At 48.4% G+C, this 24,869-nt stretch overlaps 1 protein-coding gene across 3 annotated transcripts in view; it reads right to left on the bottom strand.

Annotated features, from left to right (window-relative positions):
• Nucleotides 1-24,869, bottom strand: part of KLHL3 (kelch like family member 3) — a 60,427-nt gene that overhangs the window by 28,095 nt on the left and 7,463 nt on the right. Inside the window, exons 1-4 of one of the 3 annotated variants that reach the window (XR_013929908.1) lie at nucleotides 19,766-24,869; nucleotides 12,148-12,264; nucleotides 9,114-9,220; nucleotides 3,655-3,776 (exon numbers count right to left, since the gene is read on the bottom strand). Coding sequence is in view for 2 of the 3 variants with exons in the window: in XM_080398471.1 (XP_080254597.1) it covers nucleotides 3,655-3,776; nucleotides 9,114-9,220; nucleotides 12,148-12,264; nucleotides 19,766-20,115 (696 nt within the window). In the remaining variant the exon portion in view is untranslated. The remainder of the gene's footprint in view (nucleotides 1-3,654; nucleotides 3,777-9,113; nucleotides 9,221-12,147; nucleotides 12,265-19,765) is intronic. The other 2 variants (XM_080398471.1, XM_080398472.1) reach the window with 2 other exon arrangements.

Here is a 24,869-nt window from a genome sequence, read left to right as displayed (position 1 = left end):
GGCTTCTGGTTGTGAAGTGCTGGGCACCACTTGGCATTTAACCACACTTGGGAACACACGTTCCTGCATTCCATGTTACATTTACTGCTCATGTTTTTCTCATTTCAGTTCTGTTCTCTCTTTTTTTTTTTCGCTCATTAAGAAGATACAATCTTGTCTTTGCATTTATTCACACGTTTTGGTAGCTTGGCTGCACCTGTTCAGTTATTGCCATTTATCAAACTTTTTTCTTGTAGGATCTACAATGAAATTACCTGGCACCTATGCCCAGACATTGCTTCTTCCAGCTGTTGAGGAAGTCTGGAAAAAAACCTTTAAAAATGCACCCTTGCCCTGCTAGAAAATCAGAGTGCCTGACACGGCAATAGCAGCCCCCTCAGGAGATACCTGCTGGGAAAAGAGAAAGTCTCGCCATGCCCAAGCAAGACTGCGAGGGAACGTTGCTGAAGCCAGACAGGCGCTGCCGCTGCATCCTTCCAGCTGGGCGGCTGACACAAAGCTGCGCAGCAGAAGGATGTGACAGCGCAAGGGAGCAAACCTCCTCACTTCTTCCTAGGGCTGACATTGCTAATCCAAACCAGAGACTGCAAGGAGCTTAGCATTTTGTTGTTCATGTTTGCCTTCACTGACGTGAACCTTTCCAATGAATCCAGAAAGCTCTTTACTGTAAGTTTTTCTTCCTGGCGAATATTAACCTATTCACGGGTGAACACCCAGAGACAGAATGGAAGTTCCTGTTTAAACTTTCTATTGGTGTCATCACAAAATTATATTAAATTCCATAAAACATTTTCGGCATGGACATTTTAACACATATTAAAATCTAAACTAATCAGTTAATCTTGTATTAGATCAGCTTCATTTCTTAGTTCCCATGAATTAATTTATCTCCAGCTGAAAGAGTTACTCAGAGAGTGGTTATTTAAACAAAACTTGTGGTAAAAGGACCTGCTTTACTACATTAGGAAACTATGCCCAAACCTTAGTGTTCACCAAACTTACATTTTCTTAGTATTACTGAGAGATGGAAGCCAAAACATAGACAGGGCTCTTTAACTCTTTGCAATCCCTAAGCCACAGCTTTGGCTAGATATTACAAATAAAAATAGCTTTTCAGTTGCTCAGAAAAGGTAACATCTGGACTTCTTCATAGACCTCCTGGGCAAGCCTCCGCTGCCAGCACGGAGCAGGACTGAGCGGGCTCTCCAGCCTGCTCCAGCTCCCACAACGCTGCTCACAGCCAGGTGCAGACGTACTCGAGCACTGAAACGTTCTCATGGAAAAACAGCCAGAGCATGCGTAGTCCCTCCAAGCAAGCTTCATTCAAGGCAGACTGACTGGGGCCAGCACACCAGATGGTATCCTGAGCTCAGCACGTCCCACATGCCGAGTGGGTGCTTCTGGGCCACCTAACCACCAGCAGCGTGGAAGCAAAGCATACGTTTCAGAAAGCATGTGGATATAGTCTTCACATGTCCCACAGAAAGAGGGACCAGCCCAAGTGTGTAAATGTCATTTTTCCTCCAGCCATGGAAGATCCCAGAGGTGCAAGGAACTCCAGCCTGGTTCCCCACTGAAGTAACGCTGTATCTCAGCTCCTGGTGACCCTGACTACACACCGAGCATGGGCTACACAGCCAACAGCTAAGTTCAAGCAACTCACGGTTGGGTCTGAACCTCAGCTTCTTTGCTGTAACGGCAACTTGAAGGTCTCCTCACCGCTGGTCCTCAGCCTCACCATAGAGCAACCAGGGTCCACACTCCTATCAATGTGACAACTGCCAGAAAGTCAGGTTTGTAAAACCAGAGGGCAGAAGGGGCAAGAAAAGGCACCCACAGACTCAGGTCAAAGGATGGCACAGGGCTTAGGCTGCAAAGCAGACGTAGCTCAGGGTTTTGTCCAGGTTCCTGCAGGAAGAATGACAGGTCAGCAACAACCTGCATTCTCCCTGAGAGGCAGAAGAGGAGCATGTCCCATCCACAGCAAGAACTAACAGCAGAGCTCAGGGGATCAGCACGCAGAGGCTAGCTGGAAGCCAGTAGCTACCAGTGTTCTCCACGGGTCGGTGCTGGGTCCAGTCCCATTCAACTTAACCACCAGTGACCTGGATGAGGGGACAGTGTGCCCTTTCGCTGCTGTTCTGCAAGACCTGGACAGGCCAGAGAGTTGGGCAGTGAAGAACTTGATGAAGTTCAGCAAAGGCAAGTGTAGGGTCCTGCCCTGGGTAGGAATGTCCCCATGCACCGGCACAGGCTGGGGATGACCTGCTGGGGGGCAGCTCTGCGGAGAGGGACCTGGGAGCGCTGCGGGGCAGCAAGCTGCCCATGGACCAGCGGTGTGCCCTTGGGGCCAAGAAGGCCTGGGGGGGGCATCAGGAGGAGCATGGCCAGCAGGGCAAGGGAGGTGATGCTCCCCTCTGCTCTGCCCTGGGGAGGCTGCCAGAGTGCTGCGTCCACTGCTGGGCTCCCCAGTTTAGGAGAGACAGGGGGCTGCTGGAGAGGGGCCAGCGCAGGGCTACGGAGATGATGGGGGGACTGGAGCATCGCCCTGGTGAGGAAGGGCTGGGAGAGCTGGGAGTTCAGCCTGGAGAGGAGAAGGCTGAGAGGGGACCTTAGCAATGGCTACAAATATCTACAGGGCGAGTGCCAGGAGGAGGGGGCTGGGCTCTTTCCAGTGGTGCCCAGCGACAGGACAAGGGGCAACGGGCACAAACCGCATCACGAGAAGTTCCAGCTCCACGTGAGGAAGAACTTCCCTGCCCTGCGGGTGACGGAGCCCTGGCACGGGCTGCCCAGCGAGGCTGGGGGGTCTCCTTCTCTGGAGACATTCAAACCCACCTGGACGTGGTGGGTCCTGCTCTAGGAGAGCTGCTGCAGCGGGGGGGACGGGGTGAGCTCCAGAGGTCCCTTCCCACCCTGACTGTGCTCTGATTCAAGTCACAGAGAGCAAAGTTGCCACCTGCAAGCAATAATGGGGCCAACCAAAAAGCACATCTGCACGTGAGATCCCACGTCCCTTCCAGAAATCAGTGGCGAAGCGCACAGCCGTTTTCTTACCACAAATAAGAGTGAAAGAGAAAAGTTCACCAGCAGCCACAGCCACGTGACATGGCGAAATGTCTTCCTGAGCATCCAACTTGATCCCTAGACTGCTTCTGAATTACTATTTCCACTTCTGGACAAATATTTACCTCAAAGGAGTTCACGACAGCGCGTGCACACACACGGGGGGAAGAACGCCCTCATTCGTACAGTGCATTTGACTCCAAGCTCTGCTAAACAAACCACCCAGAAGAATCTAAAAACCAACAGCCAGATTCCTCTGCCGTGCCCTTAGAACAACGTTTGACTCGCTGCTTGTTTGAGTTGATTTTGACCTTCGACAGAGTGACCCGCCAGCCAGCCCAGCTCCTTGGAAGGCAAGTGCCTGCTCTCGTTACACGAGCTCGACACAAACCCCAAACGCAACATGACTTAAGCGCGAGGAAAGCACCAAAGCGCCTCAAGACTAAACAGAGGCTGGAAGCAGCTCTTTTCAAGCTCAGCCTTTCACCTTCTGCAGCCTGAAGAGATCACTCACTACCAAAGGACCTCTGCCTTCGAGTTCCAAGCTTTTTCTGTGGGTCTCCGCGGGAGCCGCTGACCCAGGCCTACCTGCACGTTCTCCTCCGTGACCTCAATCTCGGCAGTGTAGATGTAATCAATCAGCTTCCTCAGTGTCTGCCCATCAACGTCTTTTATCTCAATCTTCTTGGCTTTACTTTCAGACATGTCTCCTGAAATTAATTTCAAAAGGGAAGTTATAGGTTGCTTTGCAGGACATTGCTCCCCGTACATCCAGCACATTCTCCTGGTATTTGACTAAAAGACCACCCTAGCGCTATCTCTGACCATCAAAGGACAACCAGCAAGATTCCCAGAAGCCTCATAATGCCACCTAAAACACATCTTAGCATTTGAAGACATTAGTGTAAAATAAAATAAGACAATAAACGCAACAAGCTCAACTTCTTGCCAGAAAAGAATCTGGCATAGTTCACCTGCATTCAAAGACATATAGGGTCTAAAGAAAAGAAAAAAAAAAACAGCATGACCCTCAACCATGTCTCAGCAGAGGGAGAGACTCAAAGAGACTGTGGACAAATCTTAGGAGGGCTTTTTAAAAAATATGTATATTTTATACAGGTACTATATTTTTTAGAAAATTTTACATATATACACACATACAGGTAGATGAGTAAGTTGCAACAGCTAAGTTAGGGTGCTTTGTCATATACCCTACAATAAAAGCAAGGCAGCATTACCCTCTTTCTTTAGGAAAAACTTGAAACCTGCTCAGGAAAACAAGCATACATGCCAGAAGTCACATCCAGTGCAATGCAAGCTTCTCTCCTAAATCACCCTGCCGTAACCTGCCCGCACGGTCAAACATTACGCAAAGCATCTCTGCAGAAAGCTGTGTTTCTCATCTCTCACCTTCCCAGTCTTGCACCTCAAAGGCAATGCAGCCTTTGGATCCAAACTGCAGCCTTTCTCCAAACACGTAACTTTCAAAAAAAAAAAAACACCAAAAACCAACAACCAACACCAAACATGCAAAACTAGACCAACAGTTTCCTCTATAGATAGACAAGTAAAACATATATCTGTGTAAGAGCCTATACATGAACCAGAGCTTTCTGCACATCTTCCCCATCGCTGCTATGGCCAGTGCTGTGCAGGCACCATGCCCACCTATGCCATGCATGACAGGAGCACATCACCAGAACAAACGCATGCTGTGGGGAGGAGAAAGGCCTCCCTGTGGCACTTCTAGTGTCCAGGCACACTGTGACCTCATCCAGGTTTTAAACACCGAGATCTTGAGGAACCGAAGAAAAGAGAGAACAAACTCCCAAGCGGAAAGAAAACAATAAGGGGCGGGGGGGGAAGCTAAACAAAGGGGAGCATGAAGAAATGTCAATTCTTAAACCTGGGTATGAATAATCACTACTCCAAGAAATCTGGTGACTCAGTACTGCTGTGGGGGATTAAGTCGAAAAATGGTTCCTGCAGCCTATGGGAGCCGTAATTAAAGCCTACATCTCCGTGCAGCATGTGACAAGACACGGCCAGGCTCATTAAGTCCACAGCACAGTCAGATGCTTAAAGGGTGTCCAAGCTTGAGCAAAATCTGGATCCTGGAAATTAAACTTTGCCGGCTTCATTTATGCCAGTAAGGAGGTAAATAACAGGACTAGGGTCAGACCATAAGTATTAGAAGAGCCAACAATGTCCCAAGGGACATGTAGACTGAAATAATATTTGCCCCAAATTCAATTTCTTAAACTGAATAATGAAATGTTACTCAGAGAAGCCCATGAATACAAATGCACAAGTACAAAGGGATACACAACCCACATTTGGGAGGCCTTCAAAGCAAGTAGGACTTTAATTGACAAAATAAACGTCATCTCCTTCACATACTTCCTCCCCGCAAAACACCTCAAACATCTCCAGAGATGAGAGGGGACTTCTGAGACCAGGCCAGCCCCCAGCAGCCTCCGTGGAGCTGGCGGTGCCTGCAAGGAGCACCCAGCCAAAGCCCACCTGCGGAGCTGGGGGTGAGCGGAGCAGCCGGGGACCTGCAGCACCCACCAGGACCCGCGGGGCAGAGGGGACGCTCGGCCGCATGCACCCAGAGATTGATGCAGAAATAGCTTGGAGGGACCGATCCAATAACATCGTCTCTCTTTGTGGCATTCACGTGACACAGGCAACAAAAATACAGGCTGTGTGGGCTTCCACACCCACCAGCAAGCTGCCAGTCCTGCATACTAATGGCCTCCGCTGCCTCTGCGCTGCCAACAGCCCAGCGCTCGATGGGGGGGGGCTCGGGTGCTGCACCCCACAGCCAGGTGGGATCCAGCCCCTCCGGCCGCACCAGTGCGGACAGGCGGCTGCCGCTGGCCAGAGGGTGCTGCTCTGGACGTGTCTAACATGGCAGAGCGAGGAAGAACCTGAAGACACCTCGGGGGAGCCAAGGTGGGGGCTGGTGCAGAGCGGGAGCAGGCAGAAAGCTGCCCCCTCCTCCAGGCACAGACCCCAGGCGAACACAGCCTCTAAAGCACGGCTGCAGGCAGCTGAATGGGAGGGTCAATTAAGGCATCTCGTCCCACACCCCCTTCAGAAAAAAAACCCAAAACTTAAAGCCCACAAAACCCAACCCCTAGGATTTCTTCCCTGAGGCAGACTCCAGCCTTGCCTGATAAGTTCGTTAAGGAATAACCCAAAGCGCTAGCATCGTATCTAAGAGCTGTGCTGAGAAAGGGCTGCCCTGCACGAGGGGCTGCACAGCCCCTGTCCCCCCAGTGCTGCAGCTGGGCAGACAGGAGGGACAGGCGAGGAGGGAGCAAACGCAGTCGGGACAGGCAGAGCGGCTCCAAGCACGGCCTCTTTAGGGGACAGAGTCTGCAGAAGCCAGCCCCCTGCGAAGGCAAGCCCTTCACACATCACGGTCAGCATCCAGGGGTGCCCCCTCCATTCCCCTCTGCTCACCAGGGCAGGGACAGCAGAGCTCTCCTGCTCTGTCACAAGATAAACTCCAGCAGCTCGTGGTGCCTTGTTTACCCAGCACAGCAGCTCGCCCTGCCTCCTACACAGCCCACTCCAGAGAGGCTTCCCCGTGCACAGCGACAGCTTTTGCTGTTTCGTAAGTCAGAGGCGTGCTGAAGGGGAATATGAGTGCATTGGATAACAAAACCACGACTTCTCGCGCATGGGGCGAGTGCTTTGAAACAAACTGGTGGTTTGGAAGCCGCGACACACTCCTTCAGCACTTCTGCAGCTCCCCGGGGTATCTCGCAGGAGCGGTGCTAGCAGCATCACTGAAGTATCTGTTATACTTTCTGAAATGATTGTGGTTTCTTCTAAAAAGATAGAATGGTGCCGACGAGGACCAGCCACTGTCCAAAATGCTCTAGAAAGCCAGTATGGGAAGGAACACTCCGTTAGAAGTGCTGGGCTCCATCTGTCCTTCAGCAGTGGAAGACACAAATGGAAGACGTGCCTGCTTATTTTCAGACTCCCCAAGGCTATTTTGAAGAGGAATGCCCAGCCAGAGGATGCTAGATGGTTTAGGAAAGACCCCAAGGTCATCACAAGGTCATCCATGAGCCCAAAATCAAGCCCAACCTACAGGGACAGGGCCTGCAGAGCAAGCATCAGGCAAAGGTGGATGAGCTGCAAGTCTCAGTTTGGTTCCCGCTGTTCACAGCTTTACACTGATCATGCACTACCACATGGCTGCCAGCACTGCTGGGGGACCCCTCCAGCTCCCCCTACCCCCCCAGAGTGGCTCGTCCAGCAGGGACTCAGCATGCACAAGCTGCTCCTGCAAACACCCATGTGGTGCAGATGCTCTGGAGCCAGGGGGTTGCATCACCAACATGCAATGCAAAAAAAAAAAAAAAAACAAAACACACAAAAAACCCACCACAAGCCACAACAACCAACCAGTGTTCAAGCTGTGATTTTAAACTGTCCCCCTCCAGCGAGTGAACCACCACACAGCTGGAAGGAGATCACGCGCTGTCTTTGCAAGAGAGAGATCCAGACCTTAGACAGTTGAGACTAGCCAGACCAGAAGCGAAGGGAGAACTGCTCTTTGCCTGACCCGCTGCCCCCAGGGACATGTCAGGGGGAGGGGACCGGCAGCCACCAAGGCTGTCACCCAGCCCAGGGGAGCTGCCGAGCCAGCCACATGACGGTGGTTAGCTGATTACTGTTTAACCCGCAGCATAAGGGATTACACAGCCTGGAGAATTCCTGCATGGAAACACGAGCAGCCCTGCACCACCACCTTCCCTCTCAGATGACCTCTAAGGGTCAGAGGGTTTTTCCAATTATTTTTCTTTTTTAAACTTCTTGTCAGGAACGGGCATCACACTTGCACTAAGTCCTCCTCGAGGTGCCCTGCACGAATCGTTGCCTCTGAGCAGCATCTGCTCCCCTGCCTCCCCACTGCGGCCAGCACCCGCTTCCAGTTAGGAAGCGCCGGTTCCTGAGAAAGCACAGATGCTCCCCACCACGCTCATAAAGCCACCGTGGCGAACCTCACATCTCACATTCAAACATCTGTTTACACCTGAGTCCCACCCCCCACCCACCCACCCCCATTACAGAAGGGAAAAAAAGCTTCCCAAATGACAAGCTTTCTCCTAAGAAATGTTGTGTTCTGCTTCCAGTAAAGCAAATAAATCGGGGCTAATCTCAAGGCTTTTAAAAGTAAGAAGCAATCCCTAAACCACAGGCAAAGGGACATGAAACAGCGGCAAAACCCCAAACCTGATTTATGCTGAAGCTGAGGGACTGCAACAACCATTCCCTGGAGCATACACTCATTCGCTTTGTATTTGGTTAAGTCAGTTCCTGTCCTGGAAAGGAGGGCAAGGAAAAGCAAGGAAGCTAAGGAGCTCCCAACCAGACTAATTTTACTAGAATAACTTAAACAAGCTGGTCACTCCCCTGCCCTGGGACTGGCACAGCATTTTTGCTGCCCCACCTGGGCACAGCCTCCGAAAGGCACCTGCTATAGGGATCAGGCCAACAGAGCAAGAATTTTGTCCTTCCCTTCACACTGAGGTTGCCATTACCAAAATATACCAGACTGCAGCAACGCACCCTGCAAAAAAGCAGGGCTGCTAAAACGCACTGGGATCAAGAGAACAATGGTGTTATTTCGGGCAGCAGCAGAAAGTGCCATGGGAGATTAAACATCCATGACTGCAAATCGGCATCGGCAGGGCTGAGCCTTGAAACTACAACTCCTGTGCCAGCAATCTCTTTGATGTGCACCATGAACATTTAGGGCATTGCACACGTGCTTGATGTTAATGATGTGTTTTCATGACCCAAGGTCTTGTTAAGGGTGGGGGAGGGGGAAACCAACCCAAAAAGCAGTGAGCCAAACCTCATAGTAACCTTCCTGTGACTCACATGCTACCCACTCGCCCCACACCCATACAATCGCCCCATACCCATACACCATGCCTCAAGGAATTAGTCAAGGATGACCAGCATCATCCATCAAGCGTGGCAAACCGCAGTACAGTGTCTGGTGTCAGGAAGAGTACCTGTAAACATTGCACAAAAGTAAGGGCTGCAGGCTGCAAGGACCACGCGGTGGGCTTCCATCTCCACAGTTTCAGCCACAATCACTACATCACAGAGGAGCCGCTTGCTGGAAAAACACCAGAAAAGACAAAGATCATTTCAGAGCTCCTGGTCAGGCAAAAAATTACATTGGTACAGAATGGTACAGAAAGCAGAAGACCCACCACTACAGACAAGGCACCTGAGCTTCTGCCAGATCCCAGTGGAAGGTTCTCTAATCCTTCAGCTACCAGCTCCTACCGGTGTTTGCCTATAAAGCAAAGCCTGAATCCTCCCGATGCTGCAGCCCTACCAGTGGTTCTGCTTTTCCCAGGGAAAAAAAAAACAAAAAACAAAAAAAAAAAACCCAAAAAACCCCACCACAAACCTGGAAGCCTAACTAGGTATACATGCAGCCCAAAGAACAGCATGTTTTCAATCAAGGCTTGGAGAAGACACAGAAGAGCTTAAGAATTTGGGCACTCCCTGGAGGCAAGCCCTAGTCAATCTACAAGACAAGAAAGAGCTGTGCAAGGGAACACCAGCAGTGCTTTCGTCTTTCCACAGGGGAAAGAATGAAGTTATTTCTGTACTTCCTTCCATGTTTGGCCCTAATGAATGTGACCACCAAAACATCTCCTGGCACTGACCAGCCCAGAGGCTGCCTCAGCCATCTCCCAGTGAGAAGATGTCAATCACTGGAGTTTATCCATGGGCCTGAGGACTTCGTTTACCACATGAATTAGTCTGGGATTAAAAGTCGCTGGGATAAAGCACGGGATTCCAAACAGAAACCAAAAAACTTCTGAGCTCCCCCACTGATTCATTGTACAGCTTTGGAAAAGTCACTTCATTAACTCGTGACCTTTTCCTACTAGCCCCACGTATGGCCTTTGAGGATTCATTAGTTAATGTTTGCACAGGGCTTGGGAGATGCCGACAGCTAGAAGTGCTCAGCCTCCCAATAAGTTGGTTTAAGATGTTTGAGCATACAAATGCAAAACAAGGGTGTTCTTTTCAAATGTCAAGACTGAAAAAGGATCAGTGTCTGTAAATCTAGATGTCGCCTTCTCCTCACCACGCCACACTTTGTCTTTAGGAAACTGCATATTTGATATGCTTCTAATGGCCTAGGTATGTCTCCTCCATAGACTGGAACACATGAACAGAACATCAGTGAAATGGAGGGTTACAGTTGGAAAACAGGAAGAAAGCAGGAATGAGATGCTGTGCTCTGCGTTCAGCCCCGTTGGGAAGGGGTGGCTGCAATGAGGGGGGCTCTTGGACAGCCTCCCTCATTTCCTTCAGCTTATGTCAAAGGTGCTTTGTTCAATTCCCCTTTGGACTATAGTTACCTAAAGTAGCACTCATTAAATTAATTTTGTCTATATTTGAAAGGTAAAAATTTCAAGTGAGCAACACAGAGCAAATAGGTTAAAGGCTTAGCAAGATTTTCCTAGACCCTCTGTATGAGATTTCTGGATGTATTTGAATGGAGGCACTATTATTCCAGGTGGCTATTAACACTGATTGTTGACAGCTTAATGGATCGCAAGCTCAATGCACATACAATAGATGTGAGAACTGTATATTCCAGAACAGCAGGAGGAGCTGACAAAAAAGAGTACCCAGAAGAAGAAAACATCAAACAGGTGCTTAAGGGCAGCTTTCAGTCTTCTATGTTTTTATCACTTCAGTACTACACAAGATCTAGCTAACTACAGGCACTAAGAAACACTGAACATTGTCCGTCTCCAGCTATTCCCACTATGCTTCAATTAATAAAGGAATAATAGTAGCACAATAGATTTCTGAATATAGCTGCACAAACCTCTACTTTCAGATCCTTTGCTTTCAGTACAAAGAAAGGACTAGAGGGATGCCAATTCAAAAAAAAAAAAAAAAAAAAACCAACAACAAAACTGCACTCCACTACATGTAATTGTTACAGGGGAAAGATATTTCCATTTTCTGTTCACATGCAACTGAGAATCACAGTCAGACATCTGTGGAAGGAGACATTTCTAATCCTTCCCCACAGCAGAAGAACATGTATATTGGGAAACTACTTAATCCACAGAAGAGAGGCAGCTCTTACAGCATCTTTTGAGTACTTTGAGCGTGCAGGAACAGTAAAGGGTGTTACCTGCTTTCGTCACACCATCTGGATAGCAAGGGAGCACACACATTCGGGTGTATGACATGTGTACTTTCCATGGGAATTTTTTCAAAATTTGGGTTTCTAGGTCTCTGTTTGAATGGTAAAGGACTCAAATGAACTAGCCAGAGAAACACGCACTGAACACACACCAAGAAACAACTCGCGTTCAACCACTGCCACCACATCACTGATGCGATGACAGCAGTTCTTGAAGATTGCGTTCACTGATACTTTTTCAGCCTCCATCCTCCCTGTACCCACACAACTGCGTAGAGACCAAGGTGTTCTCTTTGAAGCAGTATCAGGATTTTTAAATTTGCAAGTAGAAACATAACATTCTTCCTGAGTTGTTGCTTTCTTGTCACCCCTATTTTGGAGTGCTAAGCCCAGACGGAGTGACACCGCTAGTTAGAGTAAGAACAGCGCATTAATAATCTTTGGTCTGTAATTATGTGTAGGTGTCTTAATGTCTGTAATGTTCTATTACCAGTTTTCAGACCATTAGCTCAGTTAAGAACATAGTTTACAGCTGAATTTGCTGTAAGTAATGGAAAAGACTAAACGAATTATCATCTATAAATGCAGGCTATTGCTCAGATAATGTTTTTGAGCCATAGCTGGCTTCCTTCTGCTGGGAAGAGAGAAAGGTCTGAGATTGGCAAGAGCAACCCATCACAAAAGGGCTACATTTTTACCTGTCTCTTTCTACTCATTGCTTAATTCCTTACATGCAATCATTAGCTGTGACAAAGAGCGCACAGATACTTTTTTTTTAAGTCTCCCAGAAGCCCTTCTGTTCCAATCAGCACGTTTCTGCTAAACCAGAGAGGGTGCCCATTAAGTCAAAGGTGTACCTCCGCAGTTCATTCATGACCTTGAACGCCTTCCTCATGTGAGAGGGGTTGACTGTCACTGTGCGCTGGTCCTTTTCATCTTCAGCTGCCTCAGAGGATCGGAAACTCTGCTTAATGCTAAAAACAGGGACAAAAAAAAGAGTAGAAAGATTGACTCAATTACATTTAAAAAAAAAAAAAGGTATCATAAAACTGCAGCACAGGGTATTATGCATGGAGTTACTTGCATGTTTGTTAGTCGGCTCAGGTTCACTGTGTGAATGAAGAGCATCACAAAACACAGCTACTTCTGCGTGGATGTTGAAAGCCAACCCAGCCCACATTTCAGTCAGCAGGGAAGAAAAGGAAAAACTGCCAAACACTTGAGGACAAAGCCCAGCCTTTTAGAGGCTTCAGGCCAGGAAAGCAGTATAAGTTGAAATTCAAGCCAGAACATAATTCCCTCACTGAATAGAAATAGACTTCAGCACTGGGAACTACGAGAGTACCATGGATACTTTAACATCCATACAGAGAAAGAGTTCAGTTGTCAATGTCCCATCTGCAAAGTGCAAGCACACAATACAAGACTTGTATCATCTTCTACAGAGGCAAGTAAAAAAGGACTATTAGAACTCCCTGCACAGCTTCCGAAGCATTAGCTTTGCAGGGGCCACATCCCATTTCCATTTTAGAAATAGGTCTGTTTAGTGCCACTGAAACGTATGAGAAGATTTATTAAACCAGACCTTCCTACCAGACCCACCAGCTACATAGGTAATGTCAAACCAGATGCACCCAGTTATGTGCTGTGTTTAACCAGGCCAACAGGTGCCTAAGGCACAGACGTGTCCTCATTACTTTGTTGGGAGCATTGACTCTTTGTACAGAATTGACATCAGGTCAATATCTCTACCTCCCTGATCTGAGAGTGTGTGAAATCACTCGGAGCTGAAGGTTTCCACCTATGAAAAAAGGAACACTTTAGAGCCAAGGTCCTTGTTCTGCTGACAGCAACGGCTCGCCCCTCAAACCTGCCAGCAGGCAAAGGCAAACGAGACAAGTCAAGCAAAGCTGTCTGTATCGAAAGCCAACCCCAAGCGAATGGCAGACGTCAGGAGGTAACCCCATCGCCACCACGCACCCAACTGGGGACCTTCTCAGAGCTTTCCTTCCAAAGGACAATCTCCCTCAGTTTCACATTTGTCCCCTCCTGGCTGCCACCTTTCTTAGTTGGGCTTGTATGACAATAAACAACAGGCTGATTCAAGTTAAGCCAACAGTCTGGGCAGCCCAGCATCCCAGCTCCAGGGGTGACCAGAAGATGATGGCTGAAGAAGGGTACCAAGCCAGGGAAGTGTGGAAGAATCCTTCCCCAGAACAGCCTGCCAGCCTCTGCCAAGGTGTGTATGCACGCACATCTGTACCTATATACATGTATACTCACACAGAGCGATTTTTCCTTTAAAAAATACAATTATTCACAATTCACAACACCTTGACAGCGTGAAGCCCTTGCTGAACATCACACCCTCCCCGTTTTCTGCTCCTAACGGATGGCTGTTACTAGCACTGTGCCCCCTGAGACCCCACGGAGCTCTTTGCCCTTCCAGCTGTCCTCGGTGGGTTCCATTGTCCTCCTTCTAGAAACAAGACACTGAACAGCAGCCAAGCTGCACGCAGCTCGAATACATGCCTGCATACTGAGCAGCCTCCAGCTTTGTGCCCGAGACAAAGGTTAACGCCAAAAACCAGCCAAGTCCAATTCTTTCACTTTGCTGAGCAAGTGAAATATTTTCAGTCATAAGCGAAGCCGCAAGGCTGAGCACAACATCACTCAGCACATGTCCCAGGGAGGGAGACAACTTCCCAGACTCCATTACAGTCAGCAGCCAAATGGCTTAGTATGGCTGCACTAAAAAGAAAAAAATAATAATAATCAGAGAGTACCTCCTGTTAAATGCTGGGTGTTCAAGGGACTGGTACCAGGAACAAGACAACCAGCTTTTCCATCCCCGAGGAAAGCTGAACTCATTCTGTGTGGCACGTACCGCCAGCAGCGTTCATGGGCACGGAGCAGCGGCAGCTCTCGGCTCTTCCCCAAGCCCACGCACCCCAGCGAGGCAGTCTCCTTGCTCCAGGGACGCGGCCAAGTTCAACTAAGCCTCAGTGTTGTATCTATCAAAAGCCTTGGTTGAAACCTTAGGCCGAGTGAAGCCTGACCGCAGCTTTAAACACCCCAGCGCAAACCCTTTGCTTTTAAAACAGCTAAACCTGCCCCTGCAGCGCGCCCGAGCCAAGGGGTGAAACATGAGGCTCTGGAAGTGCAAGTGACTTCACTGCGCTTTCAGTCTCCAAAGCCAAAACCCTCACAGGAAGCAAACAAAACAAACAGAAAAGAAAGAATAAGAAATAAAAGAAAGTGAAACCAAAAGGCGGTGGCAAGGACAGCGGTACCCATCGCTCCAGGGCAGGACAGCTGGACCACCACGGGACATCACTCTGGTTGCTGTCAAAGGCAGACCTCGCGGGATCCAAACTCAAGTGATGCACACAAAAGCCATGGGGCTGCTTTAATAAGAAAAAGCACACCACTGAGATTTGTTTATTAGCACGCCAGTGCCACAGAGCAAATATTCACCACGTTCAAACTTTTCTGCTGGCAAAAGATATGGTTCAAAGGACACGGCAAGTTTCATTGAACACCAAAGTAACTGTCAGATCAACAAGCCTTTGTAAAGCCTCAACTCTACCAACACTTGTCTGTGTATTTTCAAAGCAAAAACCTCACTTCAGAATTTCTAAAAAAGATCAATCAGTTCTTCCTAAAAAGCATGAAAACTTTTTTAAAAGCATCCTAAAAGACATCCTCAGTTTTATTAGCAGGGGTGGATCTCACATTTTGCCAAAGGCTCACCATAAGAAAATACTGCAGATTGTCTGGTTAAATACTCGTTTCAAAAAAATAAAGATATGTTATTTAAAGTTTTTCCATATGACTCACATAAAAAACACATTTGAAAAATTAATGGCCAAGAGCCTTTAACTCATCTTTGAGACTGACTCAGCTTCCACATAAGTGTGTTCCAGTAATGGATGGAAGACAATTTTATCTGGGAGAAAGATTTCACACCCCCGTGCACGCACTCTCAGAAATCACCCACACATTTCCAACATAAAAAAATGCAAGAACCTAAATGCTCCATGCAAACGCAACCTGCCACAAAGCAAAAGCTGCCCCTGAGAAGACCAAAACGGTGCCTTGCACAGCCCTTTTCTGAGAGGGTTTTTTCCCTACAACATTTAAGAATTCTTATACTTATTACACTGTTGTTATATTAACGGAGCAAAGCAAAGGAGGAACACGGTCCTCTGATCTGGCCGAGACCACCCAGAGGTGCTGGAGCTCCTGCACCCCATGGTCACAGAGCCTCTCTCCCCAGCACCTCCACGTTTGCCTCGCTGATGTCCTACTGCACCACTGGGACTCGCGAGCCGGCTGCCAGGAGCAATTTGTTCTGTTCCTGGGCTGTCCGAGGCCACGCACCGAGCGAATGGACAAACGATTTCAATTTCCCTGGGCCAGATGAACATCCTCATTAAGGACACAGCAGGATTCTCCCAAAACAAGCAAAGAGGCTCTTACTTCCCAACAGCACCAACCCCACTGCCACCTCCCGCATGGCCCCAGGTAGAACAAATGAACCCCCGTTTGAGAGTCCCCAGTTAAGCCAGCGAAGCTAACGACAAGCACATTTACACCGTGTTCCTCCTCTCCAAGACCCACTAGCAGGGCTCAGCTTGAGTCCCCGCGGGCTCACAGCAGAGCCGCATACCCACCAACAGAAAGGTATTTTAAAAACCCATAACCCGTAGCTCCGCTGCGTGCATGTATCAACTATAAAGTTGGGTTGCCTTAGTTACCAACAGTAATTACAGATGTCTTTGTAGATTACGTGAAAGAAAAAAAAAAAGCCTTCCTTAGAGCTAAACTGTCCCCTGGCAAGATTATTGCTGTGCAGAGAGCTGGTAAACCCCAGGAACAAAACTCCTGGCTCTGCCAAAACCAATTCCACCACCGGTTTTACTGGAGCCAGTTCACCCTAAAGGAGGGGCAGATCTCAAATGTGCTCTCCTACGGAGCACAGAAGGACAAGCTTCTGCTCATGTTTTTGGGAGCACAGCTGGTGGACTCAGCTCCTAGCCCACATGTGGGCACCACGAAGGTACCTCTCGACCGGGCTCTCACATCAGCGAGATGATGGGACTCCTGACAGATCCAGTCCAGCCTCATCCCGCTGTGCAGCACTGGGGGGGTCTCTCAGAGATGCTCTCATCCCCTGCCTGTGCACCACAGGCTGAGGTCCACTCTCCTGGGCTGTCCCATTACACAGCAGAGCTTCGGCCACCCAAGGCTGGCCAAGAAGCCAACAGGGCTCGGTGACATGCCCTCCCACAGCGCAGCAATCCAGCCCCTCTGCGGGCACTTCATATGCTCGTATTAACTTACCAGGGACATGCTGACTGTAAATCTTCAAAGCCTGTGGAGCTTCTTCGTGGGATACGTTACAATCATCACCGTAAAATGTTAATCTTCAGCTTCTGAGAGTTCTGACATAGCTAAAAATTTAATAGCCCAATAGCAGTTACCAGTGTTCAGAATTTAAATGCCTCTAGTAAGATACACGGAGACCAAAATATCAATTTAGTCTTAGCAAAATGAAGAATCATTTTATCTTAACTGGCATAACTCTCTGTTTAGAATCAATGGCCAAAATCATGGTGCAAATACATTAGCCTCAATTATTTTATTCCTCAAGTCAGGCAGCCACAGTAAGAAAAAGATGTCAGTGTAATGGCGTATTTATAAAAAACTCAATTTCTGAATTTGTCTTTAGGTATATGCATAGATAGTAAAAAAAGGTGACTGAAGGAATCCAAATACCAAGATGGATTTTGAGAGAATTTCAGAGAAACATATCATCATTAAAACATATGGAAGGTAGCACAATGGAAAGGACTTTTTCATTTTTAATAGCAATATTATTTTCCTATTTTGTTGCATTTTTTCAGTGCCTACATCAACATGGAAACATTAGCTTAGAAAAAACACACAATTGGTATACAACAGATCCCCAAAAGGATATTCATATCAAAGGAGACCTCGGGGGAAAAGCAGACTTCAGGAACTACTGAGAAGAAAAGTCTTTGCTGACAGTAATGGAAACAACACAAAATAACTCAAATATGACAATACCATTTGCTTTCAAAGGAAAATACTGTATTTTTCAAATAAATACTATGAAGAGACTACCCCCACTCAAAGATGAAATTAAAATTACAGGCATTTTAATTCTTTAACCAAAAAAATTAACATTCCAGGGTTCTTTTCCTACTCAACACATCTCGCAAATTCAGAACCACGGTACCATGCCCGACCATACAGTCTTATGTACTTTCTCCATAAAATAGATGTCCTTATTGGCACAGTAAAAGAAAATCAGGATTCTGAAATAATTTATTGCCAAACGTGAACGTTTCAGGTTAGATCCCCCTTGCCCCCAGCTGCTTCTGCCCATGTGCAATGACACGGGCACATGATACCACTGACCAACTCGGACGTGCAAGTTACCAGGACATTTGAGTCCGGGCAGGCTTGGGACCAGAGTCAGAGGTGACACCAGCATGTTCCTCACTGACTACAAAAATGGAAGAAGCAGTAACATTAAAAACCAGGGGGAATTCTGCTGTCATGAAAGTCACAGTGTAAAATTTGAGGCTTAATCTGCATGACATAGATCTGAGGTGAAGTGGGGGGCAAAAGTACAAAACCGGGAACAGAACCAGCCCGCGGTGCTCGCCCACCAAGGGCATTTTTAATGCCTCCTCCCAGGACTTGTTCAGTGCAGGCAAAGCAGCCTCGGCGCAGTCCCACATAACATACCCTTTCAAACCAGAAAGCAGGTGAAGATTTCCAGCTTTCCTTGGCCATAGTCAAATCCCACATTGCTACTGCTTGCACCGAGTTCAGGACCACCTTCCTCTTCCCAAAAGCTAGAAATACAAGCAGCAATTTGGGTGATCATTCCTCACTTCCAGAGGCAGAGAACATGCTGATGGGGACACTCCTTCGTGCCCTAAAAACAGATTGTCTGGAAAAAAAAGATGAGGCAGAACAGTCCAGGTACTTTCCCAGGGGCTTTTTCACCATTGTATTCCCAGCAAAAGACCCCCAGTCAAATAAAGACCATTACTGGTAACCATAAAAAAAAAAGTAATAGTGCCAAGGATGATCCCAGACTGGGGTACCGAAACAGCTCCACTCCACTTCCTCAAACACCAGGCTCATTGAGATAGATAGATAGATAGATAAATTTAAAAAGAAGGAAAACGCATTCCAAGGGCTAGCAACTAGCATAACAAGCTAATATTTCAAGGCACTTGAAACCAATTAATATCTGAATTCATACCCAGAGGTGGTCATTCACATCCTTATGGGAAGCGGCAACTCTACAATGTAACCACAGAGATGTGGCAGACAAAGTTTTGTTTTGCACATTAAATACTCAAACGATTACAACCTGTGAGTCACAGAAGGCAGAAAGCTGCCCTTTGGAGCTTGGAAAGCAGCTCCCACAGGCTGCTGCAAGTGTTTTCCCTCAACAGAGGAAAATTTTCCAGAATTTGGGGGTTGGCCCCAGCTTAATTTTTCAATGTATCGTATTTAAACAAAACTCGTGTCAAGCCCAGGCGATAGGTACTACCAGCAGGTCAAGCCCCTGCTCTGGTCCCCCACTCCCTGTAAGGTCACGGGCACAAAAGGAAGCACTCAGCATATCCTGTTTTTTTAAAAAATACCCAAAAGGGGCGGGGGGGGGGGGGGGAGAAAACCAAAAAAACAGCATCATGTTTAGTTTGAAGCAGTACAAGTGAGCTCGTGTGTGCGAAAGGCACTCGACAGCGGGGAGGAATGGGGGCAGAGCAGATACTGAGCGATGAAGTCCCTGTGCAGCAATAACCTCATTTTTGCATGCCCAAGCACTTCTGCACACAGGGTGTGGGGCAAACCGGCCGCCTTGATGGAAATAAAGTACCTACGGCCCCGGCCCCGTGTGCGGGAGATGCGGGATGCTGTAACACCACACCGCACAGCTCCCACGGCTGCAGGAGACCCCCGAGGGCTCCGCAGATGCTACGGATTTTCATTCATTACCCAAAAAAGCAACGAGCAGCAGCGGTGGGTCTTCGACCGAATCACAAAATCAGGTCCAGACAGCAGCAAGGCAGAGACGAGCCCAGGGCTCGGGAGGCAAAGGGGCCCCGGCCACCCCACCAGCGATTCCAGCCCCCCCCCCCCCCGACACGCATCCTCCTGCAAACCCGCTCTGCTCCCTCGCTTCGGGTGCGCGGGGCGAAGCAGCCTGTCACCATGACATTGCAACATCGCGGCATAAATAACACGGCAGGCGCCCACCGCAGGGGGCTGCAAGGGGAAAGGAAGGGGGGGGGGGGGGGGGGTCCCCGCAAGCCGCGTCCCTGCGCACCGCCGCGGGGGAGCGGCGCCCCCAGCCCCCCCCTCCCCCCGGGGCAGGCACGGCGCAGCCCGGCGCGGACACAAAGGCTCGGCGGCGGCACCCACCTCTCCTCCTCCATCGTGCGGCGCGGCGGGGGCCGGGGCCGGGGCGGGCGGCGGGGCAAGCTCAGCGCCCCGGGCCCGGCATGGCTGCGAGCGGCCGCCCCCGCCCCGGGCCGCTTCCTGCGGGAGCGGAGCGCAGCGTCCCGGCGCGCCCCGCCGCAGCCACCGCCGCAGCCCGCACCGCCCCCCGCCGCCGCCCCCTCGCTGCCTCCGCCCCCGGCCGGCGGGCGGGCGGCTCCGGGCCGCGGCAGCTGTGGCGGGAGGGCGGCCCCGCCGACCGGCTCCCCCGCCCCCCCCCCCCCCCCCCCCCCCCCCCCGACCGGACTGGGGGGAGCCGCGGGCACGGCCCCCATCGCGGCAGCGAGCGGCGAAACGGGTCACAGGCCCGCCCCGAGCCGCCCTAACCGGGGGGCGGTGGTGGCGAGCTGTGCGGCGGGGCAGGGAGCGGGCACCGCGGGGAGCAGCGCCTGTCCCCCCCAGTGCATCCACCCACCCACCGGCTGTTGAGCCCCGTCCCGGTACCAGCGCCGCTGCCCCCCCGGGTGATGCCGGCCCTTAAGTGCTTTAATCCCTGCGGTCCATGAGCTAAAGAAAAGTTTTAGCGACTGAAATCCCCAGTACCAAACCGCGAGGGCAAGCCCGCGCACAGGGATGCAGCAGGAGAGGACCGGTGATGCTCAGAGCTGCTATCGAGGGAGAGGGTCCCAGCCCCTCTAGGTCTCCCTGCACAGAAAGCGGGATCTAGCCTCCAGGTCTCCAGTTTGTAAAAATTCTGTTGCCCTTCTGGGCAATCTATCAGGCCAAATCCGTGCTGCATAGGCAACATGGGCCCTTCTAAACTGCAGGTGCTATTTAGCCTGAAGCACTGGACTAAATCAGATTTGCCATTTTCATTCCAGTTGATACAAATGTAGGGAGTTTTACATAAATGTGGGTGGGTTTTTTTTCTCATTTTATTAAAAGATTTTCTCAATCTTATTCTGCAGCGAGGCCCTAGAGGTTAATCATAATCAAGACAAGGAACATTTGCTTTCTTCATTACTCTTTCATTCACAAAATGCTCCTGCACAAAGAGATAAGTAGAAGTATCAAGAGATTTCTCTTGCAAGATACCATTCCATCTCTTTTATAAATAAAATTACCTCACTCTTCTGCATTCCTCCCCAAACCACGTCCTCAGCCTAGGTTACATACATCTTTTAAAAATGTATCAGCAATGGCGATTGAACAGATGCTATTGCACCTTCCACATCAGCGTTTCAAAAGCTTGTTGAGAATCTGAACCAGTCATCACCCCCATTCTTCAGATAAGAACACTTAACACACCTGGAACTTAAAGGACTTTATCAAAGTCACATGGGGATGGAGAGTCCAGAGTCCTGCTGTTCAAACACCATTTGGCAGCCTCCCCATAAACAGAAGAAATACAGATAAAGCCCCAACATCAAACCTCACACAGGATTCAGGCAGAATTCCTGCATTTTACCTTTGAGAATCCTGTTGAACTATCAGTTTAAGACATCAAGATCCTCAAAATTACTTCCCCACCGTCCATTCAGTCTCACACTCTGGATGCACAATGTGCAAAACTGCAAGGCACAAGAGTTCAAACCAGAGAAAAAGTGACTCTACTAAAAATAGTAGAATTTACCTAGACAACAAGGGCTAGAGCTTGTTTCCATTAAGGAAGTCCCTCAGCAATCAGGAAAAGTCCAGATACCAGACCGAGTCCTGAAATTGCTGCAAAGTATCTGTGTATTTTTATTAACACATCGTTTTTAAATAACCAAACATTAGGCTTTCACCATAAAAAGCTACATCTTGCTTCAGTCAAGCTGGGAACTAGGCACCTAGGTTGAACCAAACCAGCGATACCTTCTTACCTGCTTTGCCCCACCAGCATGTGTACCACTGGACTTGATAAATGCCATCAGCAGCCTCGGAAAGGTGTGACAGAAGCAAACCAGTGAATAGTCCTGGCTGGGATGAGACAAAAGGATGTTCCAGTAATCTGGGATTATCTTTATAGCAGCCTTGCAAAATAATTGTGACTGGGTAACAACCCCAATACACAAATTTCTTGCTTGTTTTTAAGTGCAAAGATCGATATCTTGAAAAAGCATACAGTTAAAAGGAATTAGTAACACCCGATGGATGGAAGCTTTCCAGCCTCTTTAAAACATTTCTAACTGCAAATAGTTCTAAACTCCTCCTACATCTAATCTACCTTCAATCTCTGACAACCATATAACCTATGCTCAGAGCAGAAAGGTCCACAGAATGCCTTCTGGCCAGTGCCACCATCTCTTTGCCCACCAAAACCTTTCCAGATTCCCCAGACAATCTTCAAATCTACAGTGAAAGACCAAACACCCCCAACTCTAATGAGCCATAGGGAGAGGAGAGATCAAAGCACTGCAGCATCCCTACAAGAAGGAATTTCTTCAATAAAAATACCAGGAAGGGAGTGAATAAAAACAATCCCTGCCAATCTGACTCAAAACTCTCTTCTGGCAAAGTCTGGCAGCTGGTTTAACCCTGAGGTTGTAAAGCACAGCACACCGAGTGCTTCAGAGAATTTAATTCTGTGAAGAGCTTCAATACACTCAGACAACATCCTGCCAATCTCCACAGCTTCAGCAGAAGCCAGAAAGGGGCTCTTCCCCAAAACCCAGCAGAAAGAAAACTGCATCAACGAGGAAAAAACTCCCTTCCTGACCCTGCAAGAGCCCCAAAACACAGCATCGTACAGCTTAAACACAGTGCAAGCAGTGATTCAGGAAGCCTTCACTCCCCTGTAGATACCTGTTTCCAGGTATATACCAACACAGAGGTTCCAGAGATACATATCATAAACAATTTGCTATTTTTAGCAGCTCTCCTTTTTAGTTGCATAATCCCCTCCACTAAATTATTAATCAGCTTTTGTAGAAAGCTATGGCTTCTGCACTGAAGAGCTGGAAAGGCGTACCTAAAACACTGCATTCAGGGAAGCTTCCAGGGCTGCATCTTCTCAGCCTAAATTATTTTTCATTCTGTTTTTTAAAAGAGATTTTTTTTAGATAAATACATACGTTTATGTCTAAACATCTATATCTTTATAAATGCATATATTAGGTGCGTATAAGTGTATTTTTCTCTTTGTGTGACCAACCTGATCAAACCCTGAAGCTGGTGCTGTTTTGAGGGGTGTTTGAATCAGATCACCTCCAGGAGTCTCTTCCAACTAAATTTATCCTGCAATTCTAATTAAGTAAATACTTATTTAAATAGATCTGTATTTAGATCACGTTTTCTGGGAAAAGGTCCACTAAGGAAATTAACGTAAGAAAACCAGTGAAAGGTCTGTATGGAACTGGATGCGCTGGTACCTTGGTGGCTAACTGCAGTCACTCGGAGGTGGTACCTGGGTAGTGTGCTGGTTCCCAACGGATCCGGAGCACAAGGCACCTTGGCAGAGAAGCCCTGAAGGTATCTGCCACCCAACCACTGCCAGGATGCGGGGCATGCCACATTGCTCCCACGTACCAAACCCAAAAGAGCAGCTGAACTTCAGCTACTACGGCGACTCACTGGGACGCAAGTTACCACAAGGCTCGAAGGGAAGCTCCAGGAGACCTTCTAGCCAGGGACCTTCCCACCGCTGGGATCAGGGATGTGTTGGTAGCAGAAGCTGAAGAGGTAGGAGGATTCTTTTTTCACATTCTGAAGGATGCGAAGGGCAGAGGAGGGCGGCGGGAGCATCCACCCCAGCCCGCTCCCCGCCGCCGGGACGCGGCCCCGCCAGCCGCCGGGGCTGTTGCCCTCTGCTGGTAAACGTCCCGCGCTCACGCTCCTGGCTGCAACCGGTGCTTCTGAAATACGTTTTCTTTTCACCTTTAACGTAAATAACTTCTATAAAAATAGGGATTTTACTCCAATAGTTTCATCATAACATTACCCGCCTTTTGAATAACACGCGCTGGCCGCTTCGCCCCCGGGCTGATTTCTGGGGTGTAAGCCATCCTGCTGCTCACCCTACACAGCCCCAACAAACAGATCAGCTGAAAATGTTCTCCCTGGTCCCCCTCTTACTCTTCCCTGTAGCATAAGCAGTTGATGTCACCCACAGCCAGGTATGTCAGAAGCCCAGGCTTCCTGCCCTGTAGTCATATTACGTAATTATCAACAACTTGCTGGAAGACTTTTTCAGATAGATTTTTATAGTTTAGAATTGTGCACTCAAAAAGAAAATTAGCATTCAAGGAAGAAAGCTGTAAAAACAACTATTGTGGGCACTAGAACAAAGGCAAAGGCCAATATTCAGACGCCTAAATACTACCAAGTCCCTCTGCCTCATGAGTCCTTAGTTTTGACTCCGATTTCTGCACCCGCTGAAGCGTACAGTTCTTGCTACAGGCTGAACACAGGGACTTGTTCTCACTGTAAAAATTCTAACTAAACAAAAAGTTTAGGCTATGGTCCAAAAAGGACTGGTTTCCCCCAAATTTTTTGCTTGTGTTAAAGATATTTTCATATGTTTCTTTGTCTTTATAATATACCCCTTAATGGTTCCACCACTACCTTCTGTAATGAGCAGAAACTACCCATATGCTCCATAAAGATGTTGTATGGTTTAATTAATATTTGGATGTGGTAAACCTGAAAGACCAGCATAAAAAAAACCCCCAACAATCATATATTCATTCAGGATGTCACCAACCCAACCCAAGTTTCCTTACTATCACTTATTATTCTTTACTACTACACCTCGTACACTCATTGTCTCGTTCTCCTCTTGAAATGTTTTAAAACATTCCATTTTTTTGTTCTTTGCAAAAGCCAAGAAACACAATCCACCGCCCTAGTTTCGAAACACAACATGCTGCAACGTTAACACGAATGAGTAAATCACACAGCTGCCACACAAAGTTTGGGTGAGACTGTTTCTGCAGGCACATTATTTTACCTTACCAGGCAAAACCATCCCATGCAGCACATCTTACTCACAGATAACGGATTCTTCTTCATTATCCTGCTTGGTATTTTCTGGGCAAACACCTTTTTCTGCTCAATCTCCATAGCATATTCAGAGTGGGAACTGTACGTCAGGGGCTCAGCTCGGGTT

The sequence above is a fragment of the Falco punctatus genome, assembly GCF_963210335.1.
Source record: "Falco punctatus genome assembly, chromosome: 8".
Classification (NCBI taxonomy): Eukaryota; Metazoa; Chordata; class Aves; order Falconiformes; family Falconidae; genus Falco; species Falco punctatus.
This window is presented reverse-complemented; position numbering and strand designations above follow the sequence as displayed.